Source organism: Nilaparvata lugens, chromosome 12, assembly GCF_014356525.2.
Source record: "Nilaparvata lugens isolate BPH chromosome 12, ASM1435652v1, whole genome shotgun sequence".
NCBI lineage: Eukaryota > Metazoa > Arthropoda > Insecta > Hemiptera > Delphacidae > Nilaparvata > Nilaparvata lugens.
Window position 1 is genome coordinate 12,872,865 of NC_052515.1, and position 17,070 is coordinate 12,889,934.

Sequence of the window (17,070 nt, forward strand, 5' to 3'; positions counted from 1 at the left end):
GCTAATGTTGTAGGCCTAAACAACATAAGTTCTGTTCAATACAAATGTAAATGAGGTTTTGGCCCTTAATAAATTGAAAAATGATTGAATAACTTACTTGGTGTTAGGCTGTAGTAGTTATAAATTAGTGCATACAAAACTCAACGTTTTCTAAAGCCATAGCTTTGAAACTGATAATTTATTGCTTGAAAGATTGAGTCTGATATAAATACTGAGGGAATAGGTACCTGATTATAATAAACATAACAGGAATTATTTAATAGCTTACTTAGTCCTTAGTAGTTTATTTAAACTGTTCCACACATAAAAGTAGAAATAAAATATAACCATAACCTCAAACAGAAACGTGATACTCATCTTTCAGAATCAGAGTAAGCCTCTCAGATTCCAATGAAAGATTATTATAAATTAATACACAATGAACTAAAATATAACCATAACCTCAAACAGAAACGTGATACTCATCTTTCAGAATCAGAGTAAGCCTCTCAGATTCCAATGAAAGATTATTATAAATTAATACACAATGAATAATTAATAAAATTGAATGTACTTACTATTAATTGAGAAGAATAAAAGGCACTTTTGTATTAAAATAGACGGCAAAAACGTAGTTGTTTAGATGTTACAAACATAACCTCTTGAAGCAGACAGCTCACTCAACAGCTGATCGTGAACGACTTGGAAGAACTAAATCTGAATTACTTTTCGAACCCATCACTTGAACTGGCATTACTAAAATGAACGATAGTTCTATTCTTTACCAAGTCAGCACTTTTATTGATCCTATCAGACTGTCCTGAACTCCTAATCACCTATACAATAATTTAGATCAATAAAGTTTTGAATGTAACTAATTATATAGGAAAAAATTGATAATTTTATAAATAATTTGAATTTGATTATTATAAATTGTCATAATCCAGGCACATTGAATAATAATAATATTTATCACTCTTTTAGAGTTTTTCGTCTATTTCTTTATAGATACAAAAATAATTTCATAGATTCATATACTACCTATGTAGTACTTCTTTTCTAAAAGCGAATCCAGAATGGTCTGTGAGAACACCATGAAGATTCCAAAAAAGTTCAGAGCTTGGGAGAAAAAAGTTATTATTTTTCCATCCGGCGAAAACTCTTTTTTTCCTTCTTTATTTTTTCACCTACCGTTTTCAGTTGTATTATTTTTTCAAAGTAGAACTTTCAATAATTTTGTAGTTCACTCTAGAGAGTACAAATTTAAAGTGTTGCTCTTTTAATTATATTCACTAACATTATACAATAGGGTGGACACGTTAAGCCGTCGGTCCCGGCTGCCTAAAAAGCTGTCGTTAGGTCATGTCAGAGGCCCTGAAATTGATCAGTTGCGACCTGAAAACTCTGACACCAGCTAGACCTGAGCCAGCCAGGTCACTCGATATTATTATTATTTTATTTATACAATAGGGTTTGATAAGGATTTAAATACAAAACCCAACAATTTATTCATTTTTTTTATTAAATTTCCTATCTTTCAACTGGTTTAAAATATACAATGCATACAATTTATGTTTCATTAAAATCTAACTAAGTTTGCATCATCATTCTTCTCTTCATATGTACAATGTAATTTTTTCTTTTTCAATTTTTTTTAATAATAATGTCTATACAAAAGGTTAATAAAATACATCAAGTCTCATTTTAAGAATAAAATATCACGGAGAATAACTCCATAATGTTTCGAACTTTTGGACTGGTGATTACCGTTAAGAGAAGCACATATTTTTCAATAATTTTATATTATTTTCTCAATGGTTATTATGCTTTTTTCTTTTGAAGACGTTTACAATCATCTAAGAAACTACACAAAGAAAAAACCAAATTATTTTAAAAGTCATCGACTATTTTATAGATAAAAAGTTGTTTTTTCCATTGAAAAAGATCACCAAAAACAATATAGTATTAGATAATATTATTGAGACGTGTGTAACAATTGAAGTTGAGAAATTAAAATAGAAAAAACTTGGATTGCACAGGAACTAAACTATTTTAAAAACTATTTATACATCATTTTACAATTAATAATATAACTTTACATATATATCTCAGATAGGACCTTAGTGTTTAAGTATTGCTTTTAAATAGTAAGTTAGTATTACATTCACAGAGTCAACATGGTTTTAAAAATATCTCACTATAAAAAACAGTAGTTGTAATAATGTACACAATGACTGGATACAGACTTATTTATATCAATAAATGAGATTTTTTCTCCTGACTTATTAACATATTTATTTAGGATAATAAACTCTCTCACACACATTCTTTGCCACATACACACAACAAGTAGGTATCAGAAAACATTTAAAAATTAAGGATTATAAATGAAGTTCAAGATTCAAAAACGCACAAAATAATTTTGAAACTTTATAAAGTTGTAAATTCACTCATTAAATTCAATGCTAACTGTTTTCAAACAAAAAAGAAAGATACAAATAATAGATGACTAGCTTTTCACCTTCCACTGACTTGAGTATTTCAGTTGATTTTTCAGTATCAATATCTGTGATGTCTTACTTTTGTATTCAGATCTGAACAAAAAATGTCATTTCTGAACACAAGTTTGTGATGTAAATTATCCGCCTTCTATTTCTTATGTTCCACCTCATTAACCAATCATTTCTTCTCTTACTTCTATTTCTCCTTCTTCAGAGCTCCAATTACAGGCAACAGTAACACAAGAGAAATATGTCTTCACAAGGGAGAAATAGAGAAAGTTGAAACTGATAATCTCATTTTTTGGAATGATTACAAAAGTTATTGTAGTAAATAAATAATCAATCTTCCTATATAGCACCTTCATTGTGATATCATAACATGTTAAGCTCAATCTGTGATATTTGATTCTGTTATTTTATGGAGCCTGATCAATCCTAGAAACCACTCTAGACTGTAAAATTTCAAAAGTAGAATTTATCTGATCATATTTTATTTAGGTTCAGGTAGTATCTCCTGTCATGAGTGGACAATATACTTTTCTGTGGATAATGGAACCAAGTTGAAATGAAGCTACCTGTATATTTGAATTAATGGTTTTTAGAAACGATTTGATAGCACAAATAAAGTTTATCCAAAGTCCACATATACATAAAAACCTCTCAAGAATTTCAAAGAAACCCTGGATATTCAGCTCCAAATTAGAAACTTGATTTAAAAATGAATTAAAGTTCCCAATATTTTCGTATAGGCCGCTCTTATAGACAAAACCCCTATTACAACTATACCTATATCTGTTCGTTTCTCTACCACATTCAACTATCGTTTATTACGTAACATTTCCCTATATATACAACACATTTCCGAGCAATAAAAAACACACACATACATACACACATATCTCGATTGTCAACTGAAGAGCTCTAACACAATCTCCAAGTTTTATTAATAGTAATTTAATGTTATTTACACACCAATTTTAACGCCGAGAAGTTTATGGATAATTTCTAACTGTTTATCTACAATATTACACACCATAATCTAAAAGCTCTTTGGTTATACACGATACACCACACAAGCATGTCCAGAAGATACGATGTTCTACAACTTTTCTCACATTTTCGTTGTTTTATCCAACTTTAGATCGGTTAACCCTGGTTGCATCTACATCAAAACCATTGTCAAACTGGAATATTGAGATTCAAAAATATAATAAAAACTCGTAAACACCTAATCGAATTCGTTGAAACTGTCTTCCAAAAAATTCCCAACATTCAAGACATTAGTTCTTATTCTTGAACTTATTCCCCGATCTATGACAGTAACCACAAGTTTTTAGAGAAAAATTTTCCAGTATCTTCTTTTGAGCGTGTACTTCTTCTGTCATATTTTATATGGTATTTAAGTACTAATATGTAGTAAGAATTATCAATAATATATGTATTACAAGCATATTAAAGTCTTACCCGGTAGTATTTACATGTACAAGATCAGTCAAGGACAAGCTTAACTAGTGAATATTACTTGTTACATTCTAAAAAGGAACAAAATATGAGAATTGATTCTGTTCCAAACAAAATTTGTTGAATTTTCAAGTGGTGATTTTCAAATTAACCTTGAAAATCCTTGTTGAATACATGTTATACGAGAAAAATGACGTATATTTCTGGAGAGAAAAATTCAAATTATCAAAATTGGACATGGAAATTTGAGAAAGAAACATATTTATTGAATTTTCAAGTAGCGATTTTCAAATTAACTTTGAAATCCTTGTTGAATACATTTTATACGAGAAAAATAACGTATATTTTTGGGGAGAAAAAATTCAAATTATCAAAATTGGACATGAAACTTTCTGAAAGCAACATATCAGGAATTGTCCGAATGGTGGATGATCGATCTCGGGTATTAATTGAATATTGTAAAAAATGGTTTACAATTTTCAAATAATTGAGTTACCACAAAATAATTTAATTTGTATCAATATAGCACCAAATTAACACCACTGAGAACAAGGTATGAGTATACAAAATTTTCATAAAAAAATGGTAAAATATGATTAATAAAATTAGGAAAAACATTGATAACTATTGTAGATTTAGTTAGTGAAGATATTATACCATTAATAAGAGAATCTTTGATAACTCTCATAGTTTTCCACGAGAAAAACTCTTGTTTCTACAACAAACTAAATACCATCAAATAAAATATATCAAAGATTTGAGAGAATTTCAATTTTATTGAAAACTTTGAAAACAAGAATGGGGAACCTACCTAAAAGGTATCAAAGAGTTTTAATAATTTCATTGGAAATTTTGAAAACAAAAAAATTAAATCTATAAATATATATTTTATGAACTAATAATTTAATGTGATGTTTTTCTCACAACTTGATAAATCAGTGAAATTGAATTGCTTTGAATTCAGAATTATCTTCTTCAATTTTTTTAGAATGTAAAAAGAACATTCAACATTGTTACATGCAAGAGACTCATCTAACTGTAGTCAATTTGTGAATTATATAAAAAATGAGAATAAGACAATTAAATAGCACAATTATTAATTAATAATAATAGTTCAGCACCAAATAAATTTCACATATATAATACCAGTATCCAGTTACATATAGTTTCATTCCAGTCCAGTTATTCACACAATTTTAGTGATTGAAAAATCGAAAAAAGCGATACAATGAGAGAAAAATTATTATTAATTGACTTAAAGTCACCCCATCTCGTCAATAATCAACAATATAACAACAATACATGAAAATTCTTCAACATTATTGAGGATAAATGTTTTTTTCACTCAACATACCCAAGTAACGTTAAAGGTGTACAGTCTAATAATTGCTCATTGATGATAATATACCTGCATAAAGCATAATATATAAGGTAATCGAATAGTTACAATTTAATGATCATAAAATAATTTTGGGAAATTATTGTATAATCATTACAATAAGGGTAGAAAGTCAAGCTGTTGATTAGGCACTTGATAAAACTTATTTTGGTACAAGCCAGTGGAAACCTTTACTGAATTAAAAATTAAGATTTCATAGTAATAATAATTAAAAGTGAAACACAGAGCTTAGGATTCATAGATCTATGAAGACCTGACTATATATGAAGACTAGAATAATATGTGCATATTATTTTAAGAGTTAGAAATTTGTGCGTTTAAAAGATGGTTTGACAAAAAGGTGTACCGGTACTTCAAACCAGGTATCAGTTGATAAAAATATCTATTGAGGTGCGTACAAATATACGCGTCGCGAACATGATCAATTCACTTTCAATCAGCTGATGCCAAGCTTTTTATATCTGTATCTTACCGTTTCTGTAGAAATACAGATATAGTCAGCTGATTAAAAGTGAATTGCTCATGTTCGCGGCGCGTGTACGCACCTTTAGGTACTCAAGCTTCCTTCCTACTTAGAAGAACAATATTGTTATTGAATAATAAATCTATTTCATGAGTTAAAACATTACTTGTTCACAGGCCACAAATCCAAATTTCCAACTAAATTGTTGATTGTAGGCTACAAAACTTGAAGCTTTGCTATTCTTCAATGAGTTTTATCGAGTATAAATCAACTTGGACTAATTACCCTTATTCTAAAATAATCAAGGTAAATACAGTGCCGAATTTTGATGAATTTGAATTTTGAATTTCTTCACAAGTTGGAGAGTATTGTTTGAAACACACCAAAATCATTGCTGATTTTTCAAGAATGGATCTTTTAAAATATTTTAAAACTCAGATTTCAGAACCGCTCAAAATTCAGCACTCGTATTAACCCATAAACATCACTAATCCACAAATCACACTATCCTAAAGTCATTAATATCCAACAAGTTCTTCACAAAACGTAAAAAATTCGTAACCAATACACTATCACTCCAATAAATAATAATATACAATGATAATAATTAGAAGAAGAAGAGTAGCTAATAAGAGAATTATCACATTGTTTGTTTCAGTGTTATAGGTTAGATTCTGCAGCGGAGCAACGGATTTACTGTTTTTGTTGTAAACTTATGTTGCAACGTTCATGTTGCATGCAAGACTCAGAACTCGATTGTGGCAACAGTTTTGTTGCAAATAGGATGTAATAACGTTGCAATAAAGATACATTTCTAGTTACATACATTGCTACACTTGTATGGTGAACAAGTTTGGTTACAAATTCATCAGTCAATATATGTTGCCAGTTCAATACAACATACATATCAATGATTCAAAGTAGAATTCATGACTAAAGATGTATGCAACACTTTCAAATCTTCAAGTTCCTTAAGTAACATTACATTTTGAATGTTATTTTATGCAACAATAACCTTATACGCAACAGTTTTAAACCTGCATCATACTGCAAGTTATATGCAACAGTGTTATCAAAGTTCACTCTACATCAAAACTTGAAGCAACAGAATCTCAACACTCGTTGCATGTTCACATTTTTATGCAACACAGTTCTATCACGTTACACATTCATAAGTTACAATGCAACACAGTTGACGAGAAAGTTATTTTAAGTTGATGAAACACAGTTCTATCACGTTACAAGTTATACAATGCAACATAGTTGTTGAGGACGTTATTTAATGTTGCAAACAACAGTATAGTTGCAGGTTCTATTCAATGCAGTTGACACATTTTATGTCATGTTGCAATCAACACTTGTTGCAGGTTTTATGCAACACTGTTGACGAAGGATCAGTTCTTAAATGTTGCAGTCACATCATGGAACACAAATCACTGGTAGTTGCAGGTCAACTATGCAAGAAAAATTCCCTGTTGCAGATGAACTATGCAACATAAAACACATGTTGCAGGTGAAGTTCTCAAATGTTGCAATCACATCATATTATGGAACACAAATCACTTGTGGTTGCAGATGACTATGCAACAGAAATCTCTCGTTGCAGATGAACAATGCAACAGATATCACTAGTTATGCAACTCCACAGTTCTGTTGCAATCATGACCACATGTTGCAGATGAATTTAATAACAGAAATCACACGTTGCAGATGAACAATGCAACAGATATTACTAGTTATGCAACTTCACAGTTCTGTTGCAACCATGATCACATGTTGCAGATGAATTTAATAACAGAAATCACACGTTGCAGGTGAACTATGCAACACAAATCACTAGTTATGCAACACCACAGTTCCGTTGCAACCTTGCGCCACTACTCCGTTGCAGGCAGTTTGCAACACACCACCTCACGTTGCCTCCTCGTGTCGGTGAGTCCTCCTCTTGCGTTTCTTGCGAGCATCCTTTCTGAAAGCGACATTTCCGGGATCGTCGGCCAGCTGAGGATACCTCTGTACACTGTGAATGTCGGATCCTTCATAGCCATCAACTCTTCCGCGTAAAATCAGTTCTTCACGTTCTTCTTCAGTCCATTCTCCACGACCTACAAGTAGAATAAATACAAATAATGATAACATTCTAATGATGAAAGATGTACACTTTGTAAACTTCACATAAAGTTACAAATGATAACCGTTTTGAGGTGTGGGTTGCGCTACTTTTCAATCACTCTGTATATAACAGGGCTTTTGATAAATTAATAAAAGTCACTAGACTCTCGACTCTCATGTCAGTAATCTCGACAGTCACCGTCATCAATCGAACATAATCCAATTCAGGATTCTAACTATCTTAGGAGAAATAGTAAACTCTGGTAACAGATAATATTTTCTTGATACCAATGAAACCCATTCACCTCACAGCTCAGAAGAAGAATCACTGGAACAGTTTCTAGTGAATTGTTCAGTGTAAACAGTGTTTGATGACTTCTGGAATGTGCATTCCAATATTTCGGGAGCATTGGAGTATGAAATATCATTAATGCTGGAGATAAGATTAGTAGTTTTTTACTTGGAAGATAAACAATTTAAAAATGTACTTAAAGAGATAAACTCCTCAAACTTCCACTCTATTCCTTGAGTGAAGAGGAGATCACTCATTTATTTGTCTATTTGACATGCCATATCGATAGTTAGTGTAAATTTTATGAACGTTTGTGTTTTTAATTTCTTATGACGAAATCTATTCAGTGTGAAGACTGGTCATGGATGGACAATTGAATTGAATTGAATACTTTTGAACTTGAGAATCTTTGAACTGTCTCTCAGACTTGTTGAATAGGAGAGTAATTTCTCTTGTTCGCCATTTATATTTGAGTTATTTTGTCTAATATGGATTATTTTCAAGAATGGAATAAAATTCTAGTAACATTGATAATCTGAAAAGTCAAGTCAAATCAACAATACCTTTAAGAATTTATCTCGAAATTTCACAAATTCACTTGCTACCAATTTTGAAATGGATCACCCCAGAGATTTGAAACTTTGTAGCTCATATCTCAAAAAATTGATCAATTCTTGTAAATTGATAGTATAAAAATTGAAAAGCGTTGAAAAAATGTCACCAGTAAGAAGTTTCCAAAACCGTGGTGCACTAGTTAGAATTAAGCTGGAATTTTATTAAGAGATTGGAAAATTGTATTTCTATTTGTTCACAATTATTAGGCTTTTTCAGGACAGAATAAATCTCATTTTTCCACTCACCTGACAACCCCGACGCTACCAACGCCTTTTCAATCTCCCAGGCCCTCTCCACGGCCCGCTTGTGCGCATGCTTCAGCAACCGATGTCGGTCCTGCATCGGATCGGCGCCGTATCGCAGCGACACGACAGCGTCGGACGACTGCAGTCGCAGCTCTCGGCCGTCGGTCGTCTCGTGTGTTGACACGTTGAACATGCCGCCCAGTCGCCTCAACTCTTCAAGGTCGTCGCGTAGTTTCAGTGCGTTGTCCTAAAAAATAGAAATTGAAAGGAACTTAACGTATAGTATTTAAGTTCTTGGTCAACTGAAAACTTTGTGTAAATAATGTCATTCAACCTGTTGTGTAACCTCACATTTGCGGTACCGATAACGTTTTCCTAGTTGGTTTTTCTCTCCCGATCTGTGCTTTTTTTACTTTCCTTGCCCTATTACCATAGATAAGGAAAGCATAGATTTCCGAAAAAATTAAGGTACCCCAATCTCTAAATTTCTATACGTTTCAATGTACCCTGAAACCAAAAACGTGATGTCTGTGTACACGATATTTCATATCCCAATTAACGCAATGACTCGAAATTTGGAACTTAAGGTCCTTCTCCTAAAAGGATCCGCCAAGAACAATTTCGAACGAATACAATACAAAGATGGTGGCTGAAATGTTATCAAAAACAGGGTACTTTGCGATTTTCTCGAAAACGGCTCCAACGATTTTCATCAAATATATATCTAAAATAGTCATTGATAAGTTCTATCAACTGCCATGAGTCCCATATCTGTAAAAATTTCAGGAGCTCCGCCCCATCAATGCAAAGTTTGATTTTAGATTCCCAATTATCAGGCTTCAGATAAAATTTAAACAAACAATTTCAAATGGAAAATATCCAGCATGAAAATCTCTACAATTAATGTTCAGTAACATTTCCACTTAAAATTGAAAATAAGCTCGAAATTCCAGAAAATGTGATTATCCAATTGCAAACTGTTGGCAACTGTTGATTCTATTAAATGATTTACTATGAAGAGATAGCACACCTCGTGTGTCTCCAGCGTTATTGTGCTGTCACCAGCTGGCTCAGATCTTTGAATAGTAGACTTGAGATGCGCGTGAACACTAGCATCAGGTGATCAATTTTCATAACGGCAAGGAAAGTTGTGTGAGTGCGCCACACCAGATTTTTTTAAATAAAAAATAGAATAAATGAATAAAATGAAGCAAATAGATACCTGGTACAGTGAGAATATTATTTCCATGAGTTCAAATAGGACTATTCATATTGTCATCCAATAGAAAAGTCATTCTATATTTGTGATGAACTGACCTTGACAAAGTAGAAGAGATCCTGATCGTGTTGCGTGAAATGTAGATCGAGGAAGTGCGAATTGTTGAAGACGGACGTGACCACATCCTGGACGACGCTGTTGACCCCTTCAACGACGGACACGAGGGCGCGACCCGCCGACCGCGAGATCAGCAGACCTTCGCCGAACACGGCGCGCCGATACGCGACTCGCGGCAACAGGTTGCGGGTTCGAGCCTCCATCTTCAGTAGAGGTTCGGCCACGAAACCAAGCGAACCGAAGTTGCCCGTTACCTGCATAGAAAACAAATTGAAAATTGATGAGTCTTCGATATAAATAATCAGTATAATTATATCGATATAGTAACGTGAAAACTTCTTAGTTTTAAAGTTGCTTTCCATGACGAAACACTATATAACTTTGTTGTATGTGTAGAATGTGTAGGATTTCGATATCTGTAGGCCTATGTATGTTTTTGTGATTTCACAATTCTTCAAAAAAGCCAGAGACTCAACACACTAGAACAATACGAAATTTTCAAACACCTCCACTATGACAAATCCAACTTATTAAATGATCAACTTAACTTCAAATCAAATGTAATATTTTCCCACATTTTGGCCACACAGTCCAACCCATAAGAGCAAGCGCCCCTGGTATCAGGCTGATGAAGCTCCTCTTCAGGAGTGAAATACATTCCTCAAGACTCCAAACAAAAGTAAGTGTTTTTTCCAAATATTTACTAGTAACACAGTGTCAGAACTTCAACAAAGTTCTTAGTTTTGCTCATGAAATGTTCATTCAAGTGATGTTTAGTTTAGTTCATTTCATCCTGTGACCTCCTGTGAAAAAGATATAAGGATTCGTCAATTTTTCACTGAAATTAAGTTTCCTAATTTATCGAATTAACGAATCGTTAGAGTTGAAGTCGATTCTCTGGCGCCGGCAAAGTGATCGTAGAATTCAGAAATGGAATAGAAGCAATGCTTTACCAGTTCCCTCTTCAATTCCATTTTGAATCTTTTCGACTCCAGTCCCTTCATGTTATCAGGTAAGGCATTACAAAGATTAATACAATCAAGATTGTAAAGATGATTAAACATGGACAGTAAGAGCGAAACCATATTAGGCGTTTTTCAGGAGTTTTTTCAGGTGCCAGCTAAATCAGCCAATCGGAGAGCTCTGTCCTGCCGATTCTGAGAACACCTGAAGAAACACCTGATAATGGTCACGCCCTTGGGGTGAGGCCACACGAGCGTTTTTTCAGACGTTTTTCAGACGAGTCAGCAGGGTAGGAGCTCTCTGATTGGCTGATTATCAGCTGACTCCCAAACGCCAACTCAATCAGCCAATCGGAGACCTACCTGCCCTGTCTACTCGTCTGAAAAATGCTTGGAAAAACGCTCGTCTGACCTCGCCAAAAGTGTTGAATTTATGAAATTAAAAGTATCATAAATGCATAGAAATGATTAGAGTAACATCAATGACTTATGAATCATTAAGTCATTTCCATTCAAATCATGACCCTGAAACCCTTTGAACACTAAAACATTAATAAAACAAATTAAATTTTACAAAATTCTCAAATCATGACCCTAAAACTCTTAACACTAGGCCTACACATTAAATAAAATGAATAAATTCCACAACATATTCTTTTATAAATTTCAACACGATCTTCTCAACTCACCTTACTAACAATACACTGCAAGCCACTCATGACGCCGAAATCAGGCGCCAGTTGCGGCGAGCTAATCTTGGCGCTCGGCTGATAGACAATCGATCTCGTGTAGAGCGAGCCGAGCATGTTGTTCAGATTGTAACCATAGAGCTGCAGCCAGCTTTGGAGGTCAGTCATGTAGTTGACAGTCTGCGCGCGCACCGGATTGATGGGGTCGTTGTTCTGGAATCGGTAGATGAACACATCGGTAGGAGCTGTCAGCTGATTGGCCAATCGCTCCCAGTCGGGGGTCATCCATTGGCCCACTGATGGGTCGTACCTGCCAAGAAAACAAACCAATCAAATCAAATTTTATTACCAGAAAATACATAAGACTCGGTTGCACAGAATTGTGTTAAATTTTAACGACGATTAAATGCCACGAAAACCAATTAAAGCCTTCTTATTGAAGAAAACTTCTCCAAAATTAATCACGATTTAACATTTAACCGGCTTTTGTATTTATTTGTAGAATCTGTAATGGTCTTGTGGAAATTCATAGAGAATCAACACATTTATTTAATGAATCATATATTTACTAGTGACCCTCTGAGCTGAAGAACTCACTCATGAACTACTTTACTGTTTTAGAAATCTGCAACTTGAAATTATATAGATCCATAGAACTTCACGGTTTACTACGTATGTGTAAATGAATCAGAATCAAAATTCAAGAGAGATGAAATTACTGAATAAACAGATATTACGTCTCAGCGCCTAAACGACGGGCAGTCTGTGTGATAACTCCCAAAAACACAAACCAAAACTCAGCTACATGATAAGACATTAATACACATCTTTTCTCATGCACTTTCATTGTTATTCTGTTATATCCTCAAAGTTATGTAACACCAATGGGTCATTATGTAACACCAATGGGTCACACGACAGAGAAAAATAAATAAAATATCCTCAAAAAGGACGAATGAGTCGGTCTTTTTTTCGGCCAAAGAACTCTGTATGTATATAGGACACGTTAAGTCGTCGGTCCCGGCTGCCTAAAAAGCAGTCGTAAGGTCATGTCAGAGGCCCTGAAATTGATCAGTTGCGACCTGAAAACTCCAGACCTGAGCCTGGGTCACTCGATATTATTATTATTAACTGTATGTATATCGGTTCAAATAAAAAGTTGCCTGATAAAAGCAATCGAAAGTAATCTTTGAACAAACCCTTTTGTCTAATGACTTTCGTCTATGGCTATGCAATCAATGTTTGTTTATGACAATAATAGAATTTTTATTTGAACCGAAAAACTGACAACTCGAGCCTCTGGTCTTCAGTGAGAGCTCACTATGCTCGTTCAATTGTTGTTCCACTTTTCATTTGATTAGCAAACAAAATTGAATTCTAAAAAGGTTATAATCGTTGAACGAACTTATTAAAAGGTACAAGTATTCCTTTGCTGGTGAGAGAGAGTGAGAGAGTGCTTAAGTGAGTGAGAGAGTGCTCCTTGTGAGTGAGAGAGTGCTTAAGAGAGAAGAGACAGAGAGAGGGTGAGAAACTAATTGAGAGGGTGAGAAACTAATTGAGAGAGAAGAGGCATAGTGAGAGAGTGAGGAAAATTTAGAGAGAGTGCTTAAAAGAGGAGAGACAGATAGAGGAAGAGAGACTAATATCAATGATCAATCCAAACTTTGGTGGAAAAAGGTGATGAATAAGGAGAAGAGAATGAAGTAAAGAGAATAGAGAGAAAGATAGAACAACTGAATATTTCAACCAAAACCACGACATCAGTAGTACAAGAAATAAATTTAAACCATGGTCCTGTACCAAATAAAAATGTAGATTTTGACGATATATGTGTGTTCTTATTTCATCATAAATTCGAACCACTGAATACTCACCATCTCTTATTGAGATAGAGCAACCCAGTAAGAGGATCGGGAATTCCACCCTGGTAGTCGACCGGAAGCAGGAAGTCAGGGTTTGAATCGCGGATGATGCGACCGAAAGGAGTTCTCTTGATCTCCTTTATGATGTTTCCATTCGTGTCGAACAGAGACAGAGGAGAACCGTTCTGGTCGGAAGCCACGTAGAATCTAACAGAAAAGAGAATAATGAGAGTTAGATTCCTTGTAAATTATTAAGTAGCTTCTAGTATATATGAATCGATTTGTATATCCAAGTCCAGTTAGTTAAACCTCAACTAAACCGAAATAGCAAACAAACTGATACTTTGAACCAGTGCGATATAATTAGATCTCATAATAACGATCAGATTGCATTGTTTGTACTATTAGGAGTTTTATCATCATATGAGACAATAAACTAGTTTCTTTGAAACAGTATCCTTGTTCTTGTTTGACAGGTATGATGGGATAAGCCCGTCCATCCAATTAGCTGTCCCATGTACTTTCAATGTAATCCTGTTATATCCTCAAAAAGGAGGAAGCAGTGAGTCAATTTCGTTGGCCAACGAACTCGATCTGTTTAATAGTTCAAAAATACCGGTATGTGTTGAAATTTCAAGTTGATTGAGGAAAGCAATCGAAAGTAATCGTCGAACAAACCCAGAAAACCACAACGATTCTAGGCTCTAGTCATCAGTAAGAACTCATTACACTCGTTTAATAATAACTTAATTTCAAGTGTGCACTAGAGGAATATTGAACGATTAAAGATAACATACAATTTAAATTATGAGAAGATTATTTATGTAGTGTAGAATATAATGTTAATAGATAAATCAAGAGCCCGGTCTCAAGGACATTCAAATCTATAGGTTTTATAGTCCGTTAAATAAATTCAAAAAGCGTCCTAGAAACCTAAAATAATTCGAGTCATAAACAAATTCGAGTCCTAGAAACCGGGTGCTAATCAAATCCAACTTAAAAATTCAACCAACCTCTGTTCGGATGTCTCGACGGCTACCAGCCAGCCCTTCTCGCCGTAGAGATAGCGGAAGGTGCGGCCTGTCTTGGGGTAGTGCAGATGGGTCACGTGGTCGGGGTTGTGTGGATCCGCATACAACAGCTGTGTCGTGTTGCCCTGTGCGTCCTGCATCGCCAACAACCGTCCTCGGTCGTCGTAACGGTACCACGCTAAACAACCAGAATAGAATACAACATTAGATCACTTCAGATTGAGATAATCATAGATTGAATTCAATGGAATACAATTGAATTAATGAGACAACAATACACGATTATTTAAGTTCAAGTTTTAATCTAGCAGTTTTACTAGCAGCCATTCTCTGTCTTAATCTGTATCAACCTGTAAAATTTACTGATTTAATCAGTCTCATGAGTAATTAAAAGTTTGAGAAGTACACCTACCTGTGAATCGGTCTCGCTCGGTAGCATGACTCAGTTGACCACGCTCGTTGTATCTGAGCTTGGTTTCCCCGCGTCGCACCACGAATCCTCTCGCGTCATACCCGTTCAACTCCACATCTCCCACCTGTCAAAAGTCATGCCACATTTCAATTATTAACTGATAATAGATAATACATTTTACTATGAAGAAAGATTGAACAATATATCTCTATAAATTTAGGGACAGAAAGCATGTTGCGAACATCACGGAACAAAAGTGATTCTTCTCTCGGGGAAATTGTTCACCATTGCCTTCGCCGCGGGCTCCATACGTTTCCCCCTCCGGAAGAAGAAGTCTCACTTTTCTTCCCTAATGTGAGTTTACAATAGAGTTTCATGACACAACATGTTTGGTTACGCTATTTCCACGTATGAGTATGATTGTTTCTGCACAAAATGTAGTTGAGTTACAGTCCGGGTCCTCCTGTAGCTTTGCCTATCAGCAGGGGGACACTAGACTACAATAATACCAGTTCAAAAACATCGAACATTTTATGTATCTTTCCATAAGCAACAAATGCTCTTTGGTATATTTCCAAAAGCAACGTGTTGCATCCGAAAAGATACACAAGTAGCTTTTCGGTGATACGTTCTTTTAGCACAACCACAGAATATACAATCTAGTATAGAAGTTTTCTTTGGCACAACACAGCCTATCAGCTGACATACGTTGAAGATGCTCTTTCCATTGTTGGTGATACGTTTCAACTCCTTCATTTATGTGTTTACATTACTCCTTCATTGGAACCGTTTTGGGCGTAAGCCTGTGGCACTTTTCTGTAAGTTGTGTCATTCTGAATGATTAAATAAATAAATAAATCCCATGAAAGCCATGTGTGTAGGGAGCTTACTTCAAGAACCTCTGTAGGGAGCTTCCTCCATCTAGGAATCCAAGGTCTCTGAAGCCTGAGGTTTTTGAAAAGCCGTGAATAATACCCCGCAAACCATACCTTGCCAATAAGCCGTTTCAAAGTGGCCATTGCTGCACTGATTACAGAACGCAAAGAATCACTTTTTCCGCTCTAGTGCGGGAAAAATTTTTCTGCACTCCAGATTTGCAACATGGCAACGCAAAATACTTAGTAGGCTATATGGAGCAACAGTGCAGCAAATCAAAATGAAGTTGGTAACAGTGACTGCTGTGGCTGCTATAGTGAGCAGAGGTGCAACGAAGCACAACGCGCTAATTATTACTATTATATTTATATCGAGGACAGCAACAGCACAGTGCCACCACAGCACACACCACACAGCTGCCCCCGCCATTCAAACACTACTAAGTTATTTGATGGATTTCAGGCAATTTTACCCATAATTACCCACTTTCATATTCAATGGTAACTGTAGGAAAAACTTAATGTGAAATACGTGCGCAAAGTTCCTCTGCTGCACTCAAGAAACCATTCCGCCCTCGCCTACGGCTCGGGCGTAAACGTTTCTTTCGGTGCAGCAAACTGTCACTTTGCGCACTAGTTGCACAAATAACTATTGAACTGCTTATGATATGAAAAAAGCAATTGGTAATAGCTATAGATAATATTGTTATGCATCTAAATAAATTGGCGGAGCTTTGGACATATCAATGTCCATTCTTTGGAAAGAATATTCAATATTATCCTTCCCACTAACTCTCTACCAAAACGTTAATTTCATTAATTTAACTGAGGATTAA

General features: G+C 34.7%; 2 protein-coding genes across 2 annotated transcripts in view; both read right to left on the minus strand.

The window, feature by feature from the left end:
• LOC111048595 (WD repeat-containing protein 6) overlaps positions 1–675 on the minus strand; it is a 32,937-nt gene extending 32,262 nt beyond the window's left edge. The window contains exon 1 of the mRNA XM_039439455.1: positions 558–675. The gene's annotated coding sequence lies outside the window, so the exon portion shown is untranslated. The remainder of the gene's footprint in view (positions 1–557) is intronic.
• An 814-nt stretch (positions 676–1,489) lies between these two features.
• Positions 1,490–17,070, minus strand: part of LOC111048596 (teneurin-m) — an 82,507-nt gene continuing 66,926 nt past the window's right edge. Inside the window, exons 31-35 of the mRNA XM_039438900.1 lie at positions 13,929–14,123; positions 12,055–12,364; positions 10,385–10,657; positions 9,068–9,314; positions 1,490–7,908 (exon numbers count right to left, since the gene is read on the minus strand). Of these exons, the coding sequence (XP_039294834.1) occupies positions 7,715–7,908; positions 9,068–9,314; positions 10,385–10,657; positions 12,055–12,364; positions 13,929–14,123 (1,219 nt within the window). The 3' untranslated portion in view covers positions 1,490–7,714. The remainder of the gene's footprint in view (positions 7,909–9,067; positions 9,315–10,384; positions 10,658–12,054; positions 12,365–13,928; positions 14,124–17,070) is intronic.